The sequence below is a fragment of the Anolis sagrei genome, chromosome 1 (assembly GCF_037176765.1).
Source record: "Anolis sagrei isolate rAnoSag1 chromosome 1, rAnoSag1.mat, whole genome shotgun sequence".
Taxonomy (NCBI): Eukaryota; Metazoa; Chordata; class Lepidosauria; order Squamata; family Dactyloidae; genus Anolis; species Anolis sagrei.
This window is the reverse complement of record NC_090021.1, coordinates 279,079,089-279,099,018: the sequence shown is the minus strand read 5'-3', so window position 1 is coordinate 279,099,018 and position 19,930 is coordinate 279,079,089. Positions and strand designations below refer to the sequence as shown.

Genomic DNA, 19,930 nt, shown 5'->3' with positions numbered 1-19,930 from the left:
AGGATTCAAGGGGAATGTATCCTTTGTGTCATACTTCTGTGAGAACAGCTCCTCTGATTGGTCTGCTAGCTAGGAAAACAAAGCTATTCGTTTCCTTCTGTCAAATTATGGTGCACACTGAAATCTGATAAGGGCAAGTTTCCCTAAGAAGCATCTCTTTTGTGAAAGAACAGAATGAACAGAGCTGTACACTCTGCCCAAGTGCACAAGTTGAAAATCTAAGTGTCCAACGTGAGAGTAAATGTCTTTAAAATAGCAAGGACAACCAAAAATAGACCTCTCAATTCATTTGAGATAAAAAAATTATTTGTATCCTGACCAGAAACAAGAACTATGACAATTTCCAGAAAAAGTTGTTTTCCATAAGGGAACCCGACTCCTCTAAATGTTTGTCTTAGACCTTCTTAACATGCATGCGTTGCAAACGCTAATTTGCAAATTTTCTGTTCTGTGATAAAATGACAAATGTGAAACACTTTGCAAATAATGTTTGCTTCACTTTCTCATTTAAACAAATGCCAAGTGGAACAAACACCAAAGCCCGTTTTGTTTCAATCCAAAGCAACATTATTTACTGCTTTCTGCGAAGATACTTGTGTTATATACCTCCCAAGTCTGAAATTTCAGGCCAGACACACTTGTATACAATGAACTCACTTGATGTGAAAAGGGGCCCTTCAAGGTGTCCATCACCACAAGAGGAGAGCTTTGAGCATGTGTTTTAGTGATAGTATACACATACTGTACGAAAACAAAGACACAAAAGAAAACACGAAAGGAAAAGAAAGAAAAAACTTCAGAAAGGAAACACTGAAAAGAACTGAATGAATTGAATACTGATGAGGTATCCTGTGGCCAGAGCTATTTGAAACTTTCATGCATGTCCAGTGTATCACATGCACAACTGATGGTTTTAAACATGAAATAAACTATTGTGTTTTTCCCACTGAACAGTCCTAGTTATAGCTAAGCTGGAGTCTCAAGAATGATCCCAAATATATACAAATTGGAACGAAACATTAGGTTTTAGTCAGGATCTCTGATGGTCGACTTCTGCAGGATTCTGATGTTTCTGCCTGAACTTGCAATCCATTTCTTCCTTCCCACAAAATCTTCTGTGGAGGCCATAGAAATGCTTTGGGACACTAGGGAAGACTAAAACAGGAGGGGAAGAAAGCCCCAATTCCCATCTACTGGATAAAGAAGAGCATTGATTTTGGCCTCTGCACGAACCACTACTTTTCCATCCTGCCTAAGATTAAGATATGACCAACAAGATATGGCCAGTGTACATTTTAAGTTTTGCATGTCTTTTCCTGTCCCCAACACTGTTCATTTGCATTTATCACAGGGAAAACTTAGAGGAATCTTGTTGAACTGGGGTTGAAAGTTAACTCTTATTTCTAAACCTGTTACACAGCTATAAGACTTTTGTATCTATTCAGAATTTAGCAAGACCACTGGCCTGAGAATGAAATGAGAATGCACAGAGAAGAAAAACTTAACCATTCTTAAACATTTTAATACGGAAAATTGTTTCAAGTTACAAAAGGACATAACCTGATCTGTAGTTAGATGCAAGACTAATTTAAATCCTAAATCATACCCTGCTCAAGCAGTTGAGACCAGTATCAAGACACTTCTGGTAGTGAAGTATATGCAGAAGTACATTTTAGACTACAAAGATCCCTTCTACATTGCAATATAATCCAGATTTACAAAGTGGATAATACCCTATTATCTGCTTTGAACTGGATTTTCTGAGTCTACAGTGCAATATAATCCAGTTCTAAACAGATAATCTGGATTTTATATGCAGTGTAGAAGAGAGTATAAACCTACCACCATTAGTTTTCAGCAATCTTTATATCTGAATATGCAAGGCAAAATTTAACTGTCAATAAACTGAAGTATTCTTTGCTGGCAAGACATGACTATATACAACAGACTTTCAAAAAACAGCACATTGGGCAACATCTGGAGTTTTTTCCTGAAAATAACTTACTTGGGATGGTGGAGAAGTAGAGAAAGAAGTAGTGCATGCCTCTTGTGAGTCCTCCACAGAAGGATATGCGGCTGCATTTTCCTCACCAGTTCTGAAACAAAGAGAGGAGATAAATTTCCCAATGGGGATGTTCACTAAAATACAGATCTGAAAAGCACATGCTGACATAACATACAGACATGAACCAAAATGTTTGAGTGGAGTTGAAAGGAGATTATGAAGGAGCTCTTATTCTTTCCTTGCAACTGCAAAAGGAAACTCTATTGGGGTAGATTAAGGATTTCTGGATATGGGGTTTTATTTGAAAGACAAATCTCGTTAAAACTGTTCTAATTTACTCACTATAAAGGTGTACAAAAGCAATTTTAAATGGGTTTCTGTGAGTTTTCTGGGCTGTATAGCCATGTTCCCAAAGCATTCTCTCCTGATGTTTCACCCACAACTTCTCAGGATGCCGGCTGTAGATGTGGGTGAAACATCAGGAGAGAATGCTTCTGAAACATGGCCATAGAGCCTGGAAGTCACAGCAACCCAGTGATTCTGGCCATGAAAGTCTTCAACAACACAATTTTAAAATGGTCAAAAAAATCTAGTTCTGAGTATTCTGCCATAGTTTTGGGGATAATCAAAATGTTAAGTAAGAAAAACAACAACTCAAAAAGTGTCACAAATGAACATATATGTAAAATTCTGAATCATGTAGGCATCACACAACAACACACGGACATGCAAATATTAAAATGGGTGTCTGCAAGGAAACTGTTTGCTTTTTCTTGCCACAGCAACAGAATATGTTCATTCTGCATCAAAAAATAGTTAGGGAGACTATCAATGAGGCAAAAAAAGACTTCAAAGCAACTACTGTTTGAACTAGAGTAAATCTGAAATTAATACTCCTGCAGGCCATCTTTCTTTCATCCACTCACTCCTAGCAGGATAGAAACTATGGTTTTTTTCTATGTGCTCCATTAAAAATAAAATGAGCAGGACTCGCATCCTCTTCTCCACCCAGCAGTGCATGCTGTAAAGGCCCTATACTTGGGATAACTGCCTCTGCCTCTTATCTGCAACTCCTGTTTCCTCACCTGTAATTGCAGGGGTGCATGGGTGAGGAGCTGGGGTAGGGACGGTCCACAAAGTGATCAATGATAATCCCCATGATAGGTGGGGTCCTCTCAAACTGCCTGCAATGCAACAAGCACAGGATGTTATTCATAAGACTCGCCCCCCTTCTCTACTGCAACCCGAGTTCTGGCAGCCCTTTCCATAAGTTAATGGGGAGCAGAGCAACACCACAATTCAACCCTGCAACTCCACATATGGATAAGGAATTTGATATTCAGGAGTATGGTATAGACTGAGTTATCAAACAATAACGCTCTGCAATCCAAGCACTTGAAAACACAGTTTGGTTTTGATGATGATGTCCTCACCTGGTAGACATGAAGGCTAAGTTGATTCTATAGGCACAGGACAAAGTGATGGTGCCCAATGGAGTACCCACAGTCCCAACACGGACCGTCTGAAACCCTAGAGAAGCAAAAGAGAAACGATCCATCTCAGAATTATGTTAGTGGAAATAAGCAGCTGATTTGCTACATCTATTGCTACATCTATGGCTTACTGTTTCTATTAAAACATTTTCATTTATTCTACTACTATTAACAGTGGGGATAATATTCCTGACTTTAAGCATATCTCTCCCTAAAACCCACTGTGATAACACCAGCTTTATTTGCATTTATTTAACTTTATTTGCTGTGGTTCTTAATTTCCCCAACCTATATTATTCTTACTTTTTAAAATATTACTATGATGTCACTTGTCAAAACCAGAAGCTTTCAGCAAGTGTGCCTACTGCCCAACCATACCTTCTCCCAAGCCACTGAGCTGCACTTCTCCAAAGTATATCCTGCAATAAATGGAAAGAGAGAATACACATTCACTGCCGTAGTATAAAGTCAGGTGCACTGTTTTAAGGAAAAGGTAAGATATAACAATAATAATAACAATAGTATAATAACTGCTAATTCAGTATTTCCAATATATTAAGTGATTTATAACCTTGATATTCTTTTTGACTGGTCCAATAGTCTTGTTGGGATGATTGCCCATTTATAACTGGGAAAAAGAGAGCTAAATAATATACATAGCCGATATAGAAAGCTAGGCCCATTAGCAATATTTTATCTGCTGGATAAGACAATTATCCACTGGCAAAGCATCCAGCCCAGACTAATGAGATCCCCTCACAGTTTTTCCAGTCTTCTTTCAGGTTTCAGGAAATCTTTGTTTTTACTGACCTTAGTTAATTTTGAGCTGCCTCATTTTATTTTTAGTTGTTTTAATGTCACTGTATTGTGTTTCAATTCTAAAAGTAATAATAAGTTAACAAGTAAAGCTGAAAGGATCACTTTTAACTAAAAATATTTTTAAAAGAAATGAAAATGCATGTTTAAATATAAATGGGAAGAATATCCTAAGAATGTAGAGAAGTTACCAGAAATTAATATTATTAGAGACTTATGCAAGAAATATAAAAAAAAATACAGGAAGTAGGGTAATGTTGTATTACCTGTACAATATTACATACTCATGACCTTGTTTTCTTGATAATCGATAGGCAGGAGTCACCCTTGTTATGGCAAGCAAAGATTTCAGCAATAGAGACAGCCTGTTATACACGGTGTAAGAAATCTTAATTTCTTTATCACATCTGAAACAATAATAAGAGTGAAATGACAAAAATTGAGATTGCAATATTTAAGACCTTATTTAAAATTTAAAAGGTAAAGGTTTTCCCTTTACATTAACTCTTGTCATGTCTAACTCTTGGGGGGGGGGGGGGTACTCATCTCCAATTCTAAGCCAAAGAGCCGGTGTTATCTCTGCAGAAGCGGTACCTATTGATCTACTCTCATCTGTGTTTTTGAACTTCTAGGTTTGGCAGAAGCTTGAGCTAACAGCGGGAGCTTAACCCACTCCCCAGATTCAAATCACCAACCTTTCGGTCAGCAAGTTCAGCAGTTTAACCAGCTGTGCCACCATGTAAGATTAAAGCAACTGACATTATAGCACATCATTAGACTAAAATAATATGCTTCAGTTGGGACATACAAATCTCTTCATCAAATCTAAGCAATTTATTCCAATAAAAACATTCTCTAATTCTAATAGAAAGGTTTATGAAGGGCTCTATAAATATATTTGGATCCGAATTTCACAATTATTCTAATTCTTTGTACATTTTGTAGTTTATTTTTATTTAGTCTATAGATGTCTATATAAATATCTTTCAAGATTATATTTGTAATTAATTGAAAATCCATATATTTCAATGTTTAGCTTTCAGATAGTCAGGAATTCAAAGAGAGAAACGAGCATTTGAGAAAGCAATGGTATTTTATATGATACAATGTACTAAATATTTAACTCCTGAATAATGTATTTTTCCACCTGTTGGTTTAGGAGAAATAAAAGTCCTGGTGTTTGCCTGGAGAAGAATAAAAATGAGTAGTACTGTCTCCATGTAATACTTTAGGTTCAATCCCCCCCCCCCAACTCATTTCCAAATTACAATAGATACATAATCAAGGTACATAAGGTGATTTTACCATCATCATCCAATAACAACAATATCTGGTATTTGACATGCCTGAGTGTAGGCAGTATCTAAAGTCTTTTATGTGCTAAATGAGTCCACTTCGCTTTCCCCTAGCCTTTTCTTAACAGAGAAGGTCCAGAAGAAGGGAAACTGGCTTGAAATTAAGCCAGTACCTGGATGGAGCTTCTTCAGGTGTTGTCTAGGTTCAGAGCAGGCTCTGGTTGAGCACTTTTGTCTGCATAAGAGAAAGAAAAGTGGACAGCCTAGGAGGAGGACTCACCTAGATGCCTTGAGTCACCTGAGGGCTGAGAAGAGCAGTATACAAATACAGTAAATAAATAAATAAATAATCTAGCCCTAGTATAGATTCCTGTCTGCTCTTCCAGGCCTTCATATACTATCAAGGAGTATCATTCAAACCCATGTGATTACTGAATTACAAATTGGTGAAGTATAGAACTGATCAACATTTCTTGGTCTACACATATGCATTCAAGGATACTGAACAAAATCATTTACTCGAAGATTAAATGTGTAATACAATACAGAGTTAAGCATCTGGACTAAAACCTAAACATCCTGATTGTTACAGAAACAAGCATATTTAATTATTTAGCAAGATAACAATGTAACATCTAACCATAAAGAGATATTACATAATAAGTGAGCATATGTGTATGTGCCTTCAAGTTGTCTCAGGTTTATAAGTCCCCTCCTTCCCAACTTCTTCCACTCTTTGTGGAAAAGTATATGTATGTGCACAACTTCATCCAAACCCACCAAATTATGGTGCACTCACACTGTAGTTCACTCTCAAACTATGATCAAATCTGTTCCCTCCTGTTGCTTCTGCTGCTTATGAAAAGTGGGGCAATAAAACTTTAACTAAACAACAAAACATACACTTACTTTTCATTCATTTCTAAACACCAGATTTCAAGTTCCATAGAATCTCCCTGCAGGTGAACACAGAATATTTGAACAGTTGTGAGGAAAATGCTACTACGGGTGACTTGTAGACAGAGATGGTGTTTCTTGCTAAATAGTTGCAAAACAAGCAGATCTCACAATAATCACATATTACTCTAAATCTAATTGTGGTTCCAAGGTGCTCCATCAGAAGCTAAATATAGAAATATCTTCCAGCATTCTAAATGTGATCATAAGGCTGGCCTTTATGCTGAATCTGTCTTTCTTATCACCTTCTCACCTGTTTCATATATCCCACTTATTCTTTTGTTTAAAATAGTATTTAAGATGGAAACAGTTTTGTTGATATGTAACAGGTACTCCCACACAGCCTCTTCCAATTGACAGAACAGGTTATCCTAAATTTGTTCTTGAGAAGATCCTAAATATGGCAGCGTGCAGACTGTACTTTTCAGAGCAGTGCAGATCTTCCTTTTATTTACATCTAGACTCTACTTAATTTATTTATTTATTTATTTCATTCACTTATACCCCGCCCTTCTCACCCCGAGGGGGACTCAGGGCGGCTTACAGGGAGGGCACAATTAGATGCCCAAACACACAACAAGTAATCCAACCAATATCACAATTCAACAATCAGATTAAAACATCAATACATCATAAAAACATAATACCTAAAACCATCTCATGTCAGAGTCCATATATCAGAGCCGTACATCCGTTCTATTCCAATTATCTTTGTCTATCGCCAGGTCCTTGAGTTAATTGTCAGAGTGACCAAAAGCTTGGTCCCACATCCAGGTCTTTAGTTTTTTCCTAAATGCTAGGAGGGAAGAAGCCGATCTAATCTCCCCGGGGAGTGAATTCCACAGGCGGGGGGCCGCCACTGAGAAGGCCCTGCTCCTCGTCCCCGCCAGCCTCACTTGTGAGACTGGCGGGGTCGAGAGCAGGGCCTCCCCAGAAGATCTTAAACTTCGAGGTGGGATGTAGAGGGAGATCCGTTCGGACAAATACACTGGGCCGGAACCGTATAGGGTTTTATAGGTCAAAACCAGCACTTTAAATTCTGCTCGGAATTGGATCGGCAGCCAGTGGAGCTGACGCAACAGGGGGGTGGTGTGCTCCCTGTACGTCGCTCCGGTGAGCAATCTGGCTGCTTCTCGCTGGACTAGTTGTAGTTTCCGAGCAGTCTTCAAAGGCAACCCCACGTAGAGTGCGTTGCAGTAATCCAGCCGGGATGTGACAAGAGCGTGGAACACCGTGGCCAGATCCGACTTCCCAAGGTACGGGCGCAGCTGGCGCACAAGTTTTAATTGTGCGAAAGCTCTCCCGGCCACCGCTGAGACCTGAGGTTCCAGGCTCAGCGGTGACTCCAGGATCACTCCCAAGCTGCGAACCTGCGTCTTCAGGGGGAGTGTAACCCCGTCTAACACAGGCTGTAACCCTATACCCTGTTCGGCCTTCCGACTGACCAGTAGGACCTCTGTCTTGTCTGGATTCAGTTTCAATTTGTTAGCTCTCATCCAGTCCGATACAGCGGCTAAACACCGGTTCAAGGTCTGGTCAGCCTCCTTGGTGACAGGTGAGAAGGAGTGACAGATTTGGACGTCATCTGCATAGAGATAGCATCTTAGTCCGAAACTCCGAATGATCTCTCCCAGCGGCTTCATGTAGATGTTAAATAACATCGGGGACAAGATTGAACCCTGTGGGACTCCACACAACAACGGTTGTGGGGCCGAACAGGTGTCACCCAGTAACACCTTCTGGGTCCGTCCCTCAAGGAAGGATCGGAGCCACCGCAAGGCAGTGCCTCCGAGCCCCATGTCCATGAGGCGGCCCAGAAGGATACCGTGATCGACGGTATCGAAGGCCGCTGAGAGGTCCAGCAGAACCAACAGGGACACACTCCCCCTGTCTAGTTCCCTGCGCAGATCATCTACCAAGGCGACCAAGGCTGTCTCAGTTCCATGTCCCGGCCTAAAGCCAGACTGTGCCGGATCAAGATAATCAGTGTCTACCAGAAACCCCTGGAGTTGTGTCGCCACCACACGTTCCATGACTTTGCCCAAATAGGGGAGATTGGAAACTGGCCGATAGTTGTCGAATTGGGTGGGATCCAGTGATGGTTTCTTCAACAGCGGTTTTATAATAGCTTGCTTTAAGCTCGCTGGAAACTCTCCTGTCTGTAAGGAGGTATTAACCATCACCTTCACCCACCCTGCCAAACCCCCTCTGGCTTCCTTAATCAGCCAGGAAGGGCAGGGGTCTAGGATGCATGTGGTGGGTCGCACCTCTCCAAGGATCCTGTCCACATCCTCAAGCTGAACCAATTGAAACGAATCCAACAAAACTGGACAAGCAGATGCTCTCGTTACATCCCCGGAGACTGCCGTTAACATGACGTCGAAGCCAGACCGAATCCGCTCAATTTTATCCGCGAAGGATCGAGCAAATGCTTCACAGCGAGCCACCGAGTTATCCGGGGCCTCGCTTTTTGGCGGATTTAACAGGCCCCTGACAACTCGGAAAAGCTCAGCTGGACGATTCTTCGCTGATGCAATATTGGCTGTGATGAATGTTTTCTGAGCTGCCTCTATTGCCACACCGTAGGACCTTAAAAAGGCATTCAGATGTGTTTGGGCTGGATTGGTGGGATTCTGGCGCCACACGCACTCTAACCTCCTCTTCTTTCGCTTCATTGCTGCCAGCTCCTCAGTAAACCAAGAAGCTGGTTTAGCTCGGTTACTCGAGAGGGGGCGTTCCGGAGCGATAGTGTCAATTGCCCTGGTCAACTCACTATTCCAGCCAGAGACCAGAGCATCGACAGAATCGCTAGCCAAGGAGGTGGAAAAATCCCCAAGAGCCATCAGGAAACCATTTGGATCCATCAGTCTCCTGGGGCGGACCATTCTAATGGGTCCACCACCCCTGCGAAGGTTAGAAGGCACAGTTAGTCTAAAACTGATCAGGTAGTGATCGGTCCATGGCAAAGGGGCGATGGTCGGCTCCTCCATTCCGTCACCCTCATCCCATCCTTGGGTAAAGACCAAATCCAAGGTGTGTCCGGCACTATGGGTGGGACCAGATATTAGCTGGGACAGGCCCATGGTTGCCATGGAGGCCATGAAGTCCTGAGCCGCTCCGGAGAGAGAGGCCTCGGCATGGATGTTGAAATCTCCCAGGACCAGAAGTCGTTGGGAGTTCAACACCATGTCCGAGACCACTCCCGCTAGCTCAGGTAGGGAGACTGTAGTGCAGCGGGGTGGTCGGTACACTACCAGAATCCCTATCCTGTCCCGGTCACCTATCCTAAAGCCGGCACATTCAAAGGAGGATGATTGAGGGATGGGACACCTGATCAGTGGGATAAAATCCTTATAGACCACTGCGACTCCGCCTCCCCGCCCTCCGAGCCTTGGTTGGTGCTGAACGGAATAACCTGGTGGACAGAGTTGGGAGAGATTAACCCCTCCCCCCTCGTCCAACCAGGTTTCCGTTATACAAGCCAGGTCGGCTCGTTCTTCTTGGATTAGATCTTGAATGATGGCAGTTTTTCCGTTTACCGACCTGGCATTGAACAGCACCACCTTTAGCTTGGAGGGGCCACCGTCTTGGCACCTCAGCTGTATTTTGTCGGGAGTAAATTTTGGAGTTGCCAATCTATTTTTGTTAATTTCGGGCCGAATAGTAGTATCTATTTTTGGAATTGCCAATGTCCTATTAAAGATTTTGGGCCGAATTTGCTTTTGTCTTTGATTTCTAGCATCTTTAGGGATAGCCAATTTATTGCTATGAATTTTGGGCCGAAATGGAAATTTTATTCTCCCTTTCCCGTATCTCCCTCTGCCAGTCACCACCTCTATGGCGGCTCCCCCACCCGCGGTCCCACTCCCCCCCAGTTACTTAACTGTAACAAGAGTAGCATACCAAGATACTGTTTTCCTAGGTATCATTTGAATTATGAGAAGACAAGTAATGAAACTTGACAAGAGTCTTGCAGGCGAAGACGGCAAATTAAATAGACTTTTGTTTAAATGTTACCTCAGAGGTTTTGAGAGAGATTTCCACACACATGGACCGCCCAACAGCAGGCAGCTGTCCCGCCAAGGCTTTTTTAGCTTCATGAGTAACTTCTGGTATATCTTTTATTGCCAAGTTGAACTGAAATATTAAAGAATATTATTTTTTCAAGCACTTATTTGAGATACCTGCGGTCTGGAACTCTGAAAGACCATGGCACTGTAGTGTCAGTACAACAGAATTATCTTCCCTTTCCCTCCTCATTGCAACTCCTAGATTCCCCATCTTTGAAGCAGATTTTGGGTGTGCATGGTAGTCTACAATCTCCATAGGACTCCACTAGTCTGCTAATACAAGTCTAGTGCTAGATCTGCTGATGAATTTAACTTGCAATTTGTTTTCCTTTATTGTACTTATATTAAGCAAGTACTACATGCACCAAATTCCCTTTTTACTTTCTTGTTCTCTCAATGTCCAGCAATCATTTATGACAACAATGTTCAACGAAGAATATTGACAAAAAGTTCCAGCCTTAAACTTCTAAAGGAAGCCGCAATTTCTCCAAAGTATTCCTTATTTGTTTGTACACCCAGCTCCAGAGAAAGACCAAATAGTCAGATGTACATTATAGAGATCAATTAAAAATTGGAATGCTGGACACTAACATTTTGTATTTTCCTAAGTGCTTTCTGTGTCTAAACATGACAAGAAAAATGGTTCATGTGCTAATTCTAATGTCTTACCCAGTCAGAACCTGTTGGTGAGGACGAGGATCGGGTGCAAATTTTTTCTCCAAGCCGGGCTTGAACAATCACTTGAACAGTCTGAAAGAGAAAATGAGCTCACTGAAATTCCCGAGAAGCTAAGTACAGTTGCAATAGAGCATCCGCTCACTGAAATTGTATTTTTCTGGAAGGACATTAAGTGAAATACAAAAACACACATTGCATATTTTATTTCTCATCTTCAATGGTTGAATCTTGGCGCTATCAACTCTACACAAAACAACACTATCAAAATTATTCATTTTTCTTAATACTCTGAGTTTGGTGCCTGCTGTTTAAATTTCTATCCTTGGCTTCCTGTTTGCTTCTGTATAAACTTTTATCCACCCCTTCAAAACACTTCATGGCCTTGTGCTTGTCTCTACCACACTGAAATTTTTAACTTTCATGCTGATTCATGCATGCCTGTGACATATGCTCATTCAGGGCAGCCATCAATCTGTTGGTGTGATTATCAGCATACTTCTTCATTTATGTTGCAATATGAAAAACTTAACATGCCCTGCAACTATTCAGATCATACTAGTAGAAATAACATTGATTAATCCAGCATTTATAGGTCCTTTTCCACAACATGTTTTCTAATCATGAGATGGTGCTTCTGTGGGGGAAACAAATGTCCACTGCTGCTAGCTCAGGAGAGAGCCATTGCCATTCAATTCATTCCTATTTAAATAGGAGATATGTTAGTGTTCAGTTTGGAATAAAAAAAAAAAAGATGAAATAGCCATTACTACTCAGTATCAATTTTTTATCTATAGTTTGGATTACATTCTGGCCAGTAGAACAACAGAATGTCCAATTCTTGCAATTCAGAAAGACAATCCAAATTTCTATGCACAAAGGCATGATGCAGTTCCATTTAATGACCTACTGGGAAGAGCAATTGGAATACAAATGTGTTTGTTTATGCTATGTTGGTAAAGTCAAATGAAACTATATCAAAGATCAATTTGAAAAGGTTTTGCATCTTGGTGACCATTCTTATGGCAATTCATATTCAGCTTTTTGAGTTCCGTGGACTTCCTCCTTGAGAGGACCATTCTCAGGGCAGAGAGTGTTCCTGTATCAATGGGGGAAGCTAAGTTTTACAAATCTTCTAATTCTGTTTTTAAGATGAACCTCATATGGGGTGTCAAGAACTAACAGATTAACGTTAGTAAACTGTTAAAATACAGATGAGCAATGGAGACGTGGGCAAGACTGCACAGTTTTCCATATATAATCTATCCAACCTTTGAGTGACTATTCATAAATATTCTTTCCATATGAAACAGTAGATACACCCTATTGGTATTATAATTCAAGAAATTAGCTCACTGATTTGGGACAAGATGGTTAGAAATGGTAAAGAATGCAACTATGCTGAGGTTATTCTGCTATGTCTCTGGAAAGAGAACAGAGAAAGATCAGTTAACATTTTTAAAGAAACAAAACTAGTGCTCTAATTTTCTTGTATGTCTTCTTTTATATATAGTGATTGTCAAGGGCAGAAGTTCTCAGGCTATCTCATGGATATGATTGTCAGGTTTTTGGTTTTTTTAGAATGACAGGGACAGGTTCTCATTTTGTGCTCATTTTGTATAATTTCTTTTCTGGAAACTTGCCAAAGATTGGTAGGGACCACTACTTTGAGTACCTCTGGTCCAGGGAACCATTTTAGCATTTTTTACCAGAACATAACACAAAAAGCATTATTTATATAGTATTGCTGATGTACATGTCATGTTACAATTATAAGTCAGATACGTGTCCAAAGAAGATTATAATCTAAATTCAACATTGGGGGGGGGGGGGGGGAACGGGGAGCAGAAGAAGGTAAGGATGGAATTACCAGAAGAATATCTGTTATACATACGTAGATTTAGTTATGGTGAGTATATAGGGGCTAATGGATTGTGCCAAAGATGTCATCGAAAAGCTGGATTTTTAAGTGGAGTTTGAAGTAAGAGGTAGCACCAAGCAACTGTGTTGTAAGTCAGATTCTAGGCATATGGAAAAGCAAAGTAGGAAAGGACAGAATAAATAATTACCTTCAAGGCAAAAAATTTGATAAACTTGTCCAAGTCCTTCCTATCTTGGGAACTGAGATCAGTGTCCATTGCATACAGAGATCTGGAAGAAAACAGGCATAGCAATTCTATTTTTATTTTTGTTTTCTGCATTCAGAGATCTTATTATATTACTAAAATTGATCAACAACTTCAGTGAGCAAATAATAAGAGCTAGTATACGAATGTTCAAATGGGGAATAAATGTTATGATCCACATTAATATATTACCAGAATAACTGAAAGAATGGTATGAAGAGAATTCACTGCAGAGAAATTTCCATTTCCAACGGTCACAAAGTATCTATTTTAGAATCAGCTTAGCCAAGACTGGAACCGGAGCAGGAAAAGATAATGTTTTATTTAAACCACTGAACATGCTAGAACTACATAACATATTCTTGTCATTACAGTACATTTTAAGAAAATTTGCTATATTTTCAAATACCAACCACAGTTTGAACAGTAGCATCCGAGATATTTACTTACGCCTAGCCCAATCTCGGCTGATCAGAGCAAATTTGCTGTTGTCCTAAGAATTTGAAGACTTTTGAACAGTTGGTTGATTCAATTACTTAATGTGTCAATGAGCTACCTTCCCTAGATGAGTGGGCAACTAGGGAATCAATCAAGGATTTTGCAAAATCATGTCTCAATTGTTATTCAGTGGGAAAGAGGGTCGCAAGAGCCTTTGACCTCTACCAGAATCCTCCTCCAAACTGAGGAACAATATGTTTTAACATTTCAACAAACAGTCAGTGGCTTGCCCCCTGTAATGCAATAATTTCTTTGCCCTCCTCTCGATGCATTTAGATTTGGATTGAGCAGCAGTGGCGGAAATTTCAGGAAGAACTGCTTCTGAATTAATAATAAATGTCGTTGTTCAAGCACCTAGCCTGTAGAGTCAGCCTTTATATGTTATGCAGGCTACTACACACATCTTGATGACACACCAGTTGAGGGACACAAAAAGGCCTGTTATAAACACTTTTCAAAATAATCCAAGGGTCACATGTTTTTTTCATTCATTATCAGCATCCAGACATGCAAGTTCCACTTGAATTTGAATTTCTATTTGCTCTTGAGTTTAAAAGTGAAATTGTCTACGAGGAGATGGGACCAAATCAAACTTCGCCGATAAGCTAAGTGGATTTAAATATCAATTAGGTTCAGCTACCCCCGCCAATTCCCTTTCGCCAAATCTGTAATGTAGAGAGAAATTAGGAGTTATGTTAAATCTTTAAATGGTTGACAACTCTATGCAATGCTATGCTGCCAATAAAAGCAGTAATATAAATAAATTATTAATAGTATGTCGAAGGCTTTCATGGCTGGAATCACTCAGTTCTTGTGGGTTTTTTCAGGCTATTTGGCCATGTTCTAGAGGCATTTCTCCTGACGTTTCGCCTGCATCTATGGCAAGCATCCTCAGAGGTGACCTCACCTCTGAGGATGCTTTCCATAGATGCAGGCGAAACGTCAGGAGAAATGCCTCTAGAACATGGCCATATAGCCCGAAAAAACCCACAAGAACTGAGTATTAATAGTATTATCTATATATATCCCCAACAAAAATGTCTAGAATGCCATACTTTTACTTTAATTGTGTTCTACAATGATAATTATGATAGACTGTTGCAACCATGGAAAACCACTGGGTGTCCTTGGAAAAGTCACTCTCTCTAAGCCTCAAAGGAAAGGAAGGGCAAATCTTTTCTGAACAATTCTTGCCAAGAAACCTCCATGCCATGCTTATTTTGCCTTAGAGTTGTCAAAGTCAAAATATGACTTGAAGGCACACACCAACAAATAAACTGGGAGATTTTATATCCAGGCAGAAAGAAAAAAATATTGAGAGGCAAGATCACATGCTATAAATTGCACAAATCAGTACAGTGATCAAAACAAAAGGTCAATGTACTATCAACCCTGCCTTAGATAAGAATAGTTGTGTGATTTTCAGTAAACTACCCTTTATCTCTTGTTATTGAAACAGTAATGCTCATCAAGTTATCACTAAACTGTGGCTGTGTGAACACTATGTATGTATGTAGGCAATAATATATTTTACCAAAATTAAATTTCACAAATTAGATCTGAACAAAATAGGGACAAACACTTCTACATGGTTTCAAGATAACATTAAAAACTAGATAGCAATATATAGTGACAACTTTTTTATTTGTATACACAAAAGGAATAAATAATAACCAGCATTATTACAAATTCTGCACTGTTTTCCAATTAAAATTACAGAGTTTGCATCTTAATAATTCCTTTTTCAGCACAGTGTTATTGAAAAATAGAGCTCTCTATAGCTATGAATTGGTGACACCAGGACTTCTTGGGTTCTGAAATTGAAAATGTCAGTGTTTTAGGTAAACAGTCAATGTTTTGCATACTTTTGGGTGAAATTTTCCCTTAAACTATACACAACATATACATAAAGGGTAAGACTTAGAAACGGTGAAGTTCAAAATATTATTGTAGCATGAATTCACGAGAGCTGTACTTCACATTTGGAGGTGTCAGGCCCTATCTAGACTGCCATATAATGCAGTTTGAAACTGCATTATATGGTCAGTGTTGACTCATATAGAATCATAAAGTTGGAAAAGACCACATGAGCCATCCAGTCTAACTCCCTGCAATGCTGGAAAAGAAAAATCAAAGTAACCCTGACAGATGGCTGTCCAGCCTCTGTTTAAAAGCCTCCAGAAAAGGAGCTTTCACTACACTCCAAGGCAGAGAGTTCCAATTCTGAACAGTTCTTGCATTAAGGAAGTTCTACCTTTTTCCATAATATGAACATATTGGTCTGAATCCTAGTCTCCAGGGCTACAGAAAACAAGTCTGCTCCCTCTTCCTTATGACATCCTTCCAGATATTTAAACATGGCAATCATGTTTCCTTTTAAACCTTCTCTTCTTCGAGCTAAACATGCCCAGCTCATTAAGCTGTTCTTCAAGGCCATGCTTTCCAGACCTTTGATCATTTTAGTAGCCTTCCTCTGGCCACATTCCAACTTATCACGAGACTTATTACCTCTTGAATTAGATACAGTTCCAGAATTAGATACAGTCTTCCAGGTGAGATCTGACCAAAGCAAAATAGAGGGGCACCATTACTTCCCTTATATAATGCAGTTCAATCTAGTTAAACTGCATTATATAAGTCTATACTGACCATATAATGCAGTTTCAAATTGCATTATACAGTAGTGTACATGGATCCTCAGTTGTTCACAGCTTCCTTTTTAACAACAATATTTTCATTGCTATGTCATATGATTTGAAGATTACAGAATGAAGGGAATATCTGTTAAAGGCATACTGATGAACTGTAGAATGAATTTTAATAAAATGCCATAAACATTGTTTGCAATAATGGAAAGTGCTTAAACTGTTTCATTTGGTTACAATCATTTTGGAATAAGTCCTACTGAATTCAGTTATATGTATTTGTGAGTAAACATTTCTATTTGTCCATTCTGGTATTTATCCGGTAGCAACATAAATTGAAATATTGTGTATTAACAAATGATAAAAATATATAAGAACATGCTGCTAAAAACACATTCTTGACAATGATCAATAATTAATGAAACCCAGATTATGCTTTCTGAATAGGTTTTTGACTGTGGGGTAGACTGAGCCTCCATGATTAGTCACTGACTTTGCATGTCAAGCAGTCCAGATTTAACTCTCAGTTAAAAAGAACCAAGGTAACCAAAGAACCTCTCCTTGACAACTTCAGAACACTAGTCAGTCATTGGAGTCATAGAATCATAGAGTTGGAAGACACCTCATTGGCCATCCAATCCAACCCCCTGCCAAGAAGCAGGAAAATTGCATTCAGAGCACCCCTGACAGATGGCCATCCAGCCTCTGTATAAAAGCCTCCAAAGAAGGAGCCTCCACCACACTCCAGGGCAGAGAGTTCCATTGCTGTACAGCTCTCACAGTCAAGAAGTTCTTCCTAATGTTTAGATGGAATCTTCTTTCTTGTAGTTTAAAGCCATTGTTCCGTGTCCTAGTCTCCAGGGCAGCAGAAAACAAGCTTGCTCTCTCCCTCCCTGTGACTTCCTCTCACATCTTGATCCATGGCCCTCATCATGTCTCCTCTCAGCCTTCTCTTCTTCAGGCTAAACATGCCCATCTCTTGAAGCCACTCTTCATAGGGCTTGTTCTCCAGATCCTTGATCATTTTAGTTGCCCTCCTCTGGACACATTCCAGCTTGTCAAGATCTCCAATTGTGTTGTCCAAAATTGGTCATAGTATTCCAGATGTGGTCTAACCAAGGCAGAATACAGGTAGCATGACTTCCCTGGATCTAGACACTATACTCCTATTGATGTAGCCAAAATCCCATTGGCTTTTTTTTGCCACCGCATCACATTGGTCAACACTGGTCCAACCTAGATTTGAGATTGCAGCATATTTCATAAATCTTTAAAGTTCACACCAACATTTTTCTTCACTACAAACACATTGAAAACAACGAAGCCTTTAAAGTGACCCAACTTAAAATTCTAAACAAAAGCCATTCATTGGAGTAACTCACAAACTATTTCAGAATATGCTTCTTCTCTGCCTATCTGCTCATGTTTTGAAAGTAACAGTAGCACTGGCAACAGTTACATCATCTTGTCCTAAGAGAAATACTAGATAAGAGTTCCAAGTTAGGTATCGATAATTGTAGGAGAAATTATTACACTTTCATTTGAATTCTCATAAATTTAATATATGCCGTTTCACCATTAGACATTTATGAACCTGATTTAATCTTTCTACTTTCTATTTTAATATATGTATTTTAATGGTATTGTGTTTTATCTGGGCGTTTGTGTTGTACCCTTCCTTGAGTTATGAGGAGAGGCAGATAACAAATAATTACACTGCCAGATAAGAGCATTTTGTGCCTGGGTGCTAGACTGCGGCAGCCTGTTGGAAATTGCTGGGAGGTTACAAACAGCAGGATAAATGTAACATGCACTAAATGATATATGTGTATATACAGAGAAGGGGGGAGGGAGAATGCATTGAAAGCATGTTCAAATTATTGATTTCAAAATTAAATTCAAGGACCTGAATATCCAGTCAGATACAGCAACAAAAAAGTGAAGAAATACTGGAGAGAGAGAGAAAAGTATAAGAAAAGCAAGGTATAATCATAGGCCTTTGCTTAATATGGATATCTTCAGAAGAGATATTTTATATCTGTACTGCTCTTAGTATATCTCATTTAGTTTCATAGGGTTCTTTTTACCAAAATATGGAGACGCACACTAGATGAGTGATTCTCAACCTGTGGGTCCCCAGGTGTGGGTCCCAGAAATCTCAGCCAGTTTACCAGTTGTTAGGATTTCTGGGAGTTGAAGGCCAAACCATCTGGGGACCCACAGGTTGAGAACCACTGCTAGATCCATATTCTAATAAAACTATTGTATAATTCCAATATTTTAAACGTGCTGTATTATATATATTGGCTACCATCGTATCTGCCTTTTAACTAAGGAGATAAGGACAGGTTCCCTTTCTCATTTTATGTTCACAACCCTGTAAAGACAATTAAGCTCAAAGGAAGTTAGGTTCTAAGTCACCCTTTGAGCTTCAAGGCTCACTACTTCATTATTGTATGTACAGCCAAATACATCACCACTTCATTCATGTGAGAACAGCTTACATAAACATGTGAAAGGCTGCACTACAAATCTGCATAAGCTAACATTTGCCCAAACTGCCATCCTTAAGTGTGTCACCAATTGGAATGCTATTTGAAAGTATATTTAGGTTTTCATTTTTTTGCTCATTTCATGCCTGAACTTACACAGAATTCAAGCATCCATATATATTTCAAATAATCGTAGAGTCTTCAAATTGTTTTTCTTCCTTTAAATATGATAAAATATAAAGAGATTTGGAATTAGCTTTCTGTATATATGGTAATACTTATCTTCAAAGGTCAAAACCACAGTCCAGTCGAGAGTTAAAGGATATTACAATGGTAGCCCTGAAGATACTTATGGTACATGACAATAAATCTCATTAAATTTCCATGTGTGTTGGATTTTGGCTTCAACAGTTAGGGCCGGTTCCACATTATGTAACCCTCCTAATTGACAAAATGATTTGGAAGTTTCTCTAGATCAAAAGTCCATGGAGTGTAAAGACTAACCCTAAAATGCTGAGATGATGGATCTGAATTGAAATTATGTTGTTGGAACTCTTTGAACGCTTTTTTAAATAGATGACAGCAGCTACTTTCAACTACTGGTTGGGTGAAGCATGTCAGCATAATTATAAATATAATTCCATTCACATAGATTCATAAAATAAAAGTGTTGTAGATAACACTCAACTTCCATGTCCTATAGCTTTGTACTTCTAAAGCAGTTGAATTTATACCTGCTTATATACTTGTCACAACCTATTTTGATAATGTTATTTCTGTTTATTTTTCAAACCATTTTCAGATCCATTATACTTTTGAGTTGGTTTACTACAGTCCATGAAATAGAATGATCATATA

General features: G+C 39.3%; 1 protein-coding gene across 4 annotated transcripts in view; it reads right to left on the bottom strand.

Moving 5' to 3' along the window:
- ATG13 (autophagy related 13) overlaps window positions 1–19,930 on the bottom strand; it is a 34,638-nt gene that overhangs the window by 11,303 nt on the left and 3,405 nt on the right. For 2 of the 4 annotated variants that reach the window (XM_060763764.2, XM_060763782.2), the window contains exons 2-10: window positions 13,381–13,462; window positions 11,306–11,386; window positions 10,584–10,703; window positions 6,519–6,565; window positions 4,581–4,721; window positions 3,877–3,917; window positions 3,439–3,535; window positions 3,091–3,189; window positions 2,006–2,096 (exon numbers count right to left, since the gene is read on the bottom strand). In XM_060763764.2, coding sequence (XP_060619747.1) covers window positions 2,006–2,096; window positions 3,091–3,189; window positions 3,439–3,535; window positions 3,877–3,917; window positions 4,581–4,721; window positions 6,519–6,565; window positions 10,584–10,703; window positions 11,306–11,386; window positions 13,381–13,449 — 786 coding nt within the window. In that variant the 5' untranslated portion in view covers window positions 13,450–13,462. Of the gene's footprint in view, window positions 1–657; window positions 742–2,005; window positions 2,097–3,090; window positions 3,190–3,438; window positions 3,536–3,876; window positions 3,918–4,580; window positions 4,722–6,518; window positions 6,566–10,583; window positions 10,704–11,305; window positions 11,387–13,380; window positions 13,463–19,930 lie in introns of all 4 variants that reach the window. The other 2 variants (XM_060763755.2, XM_060763773.2) reach the window with 2 other exon arrangements.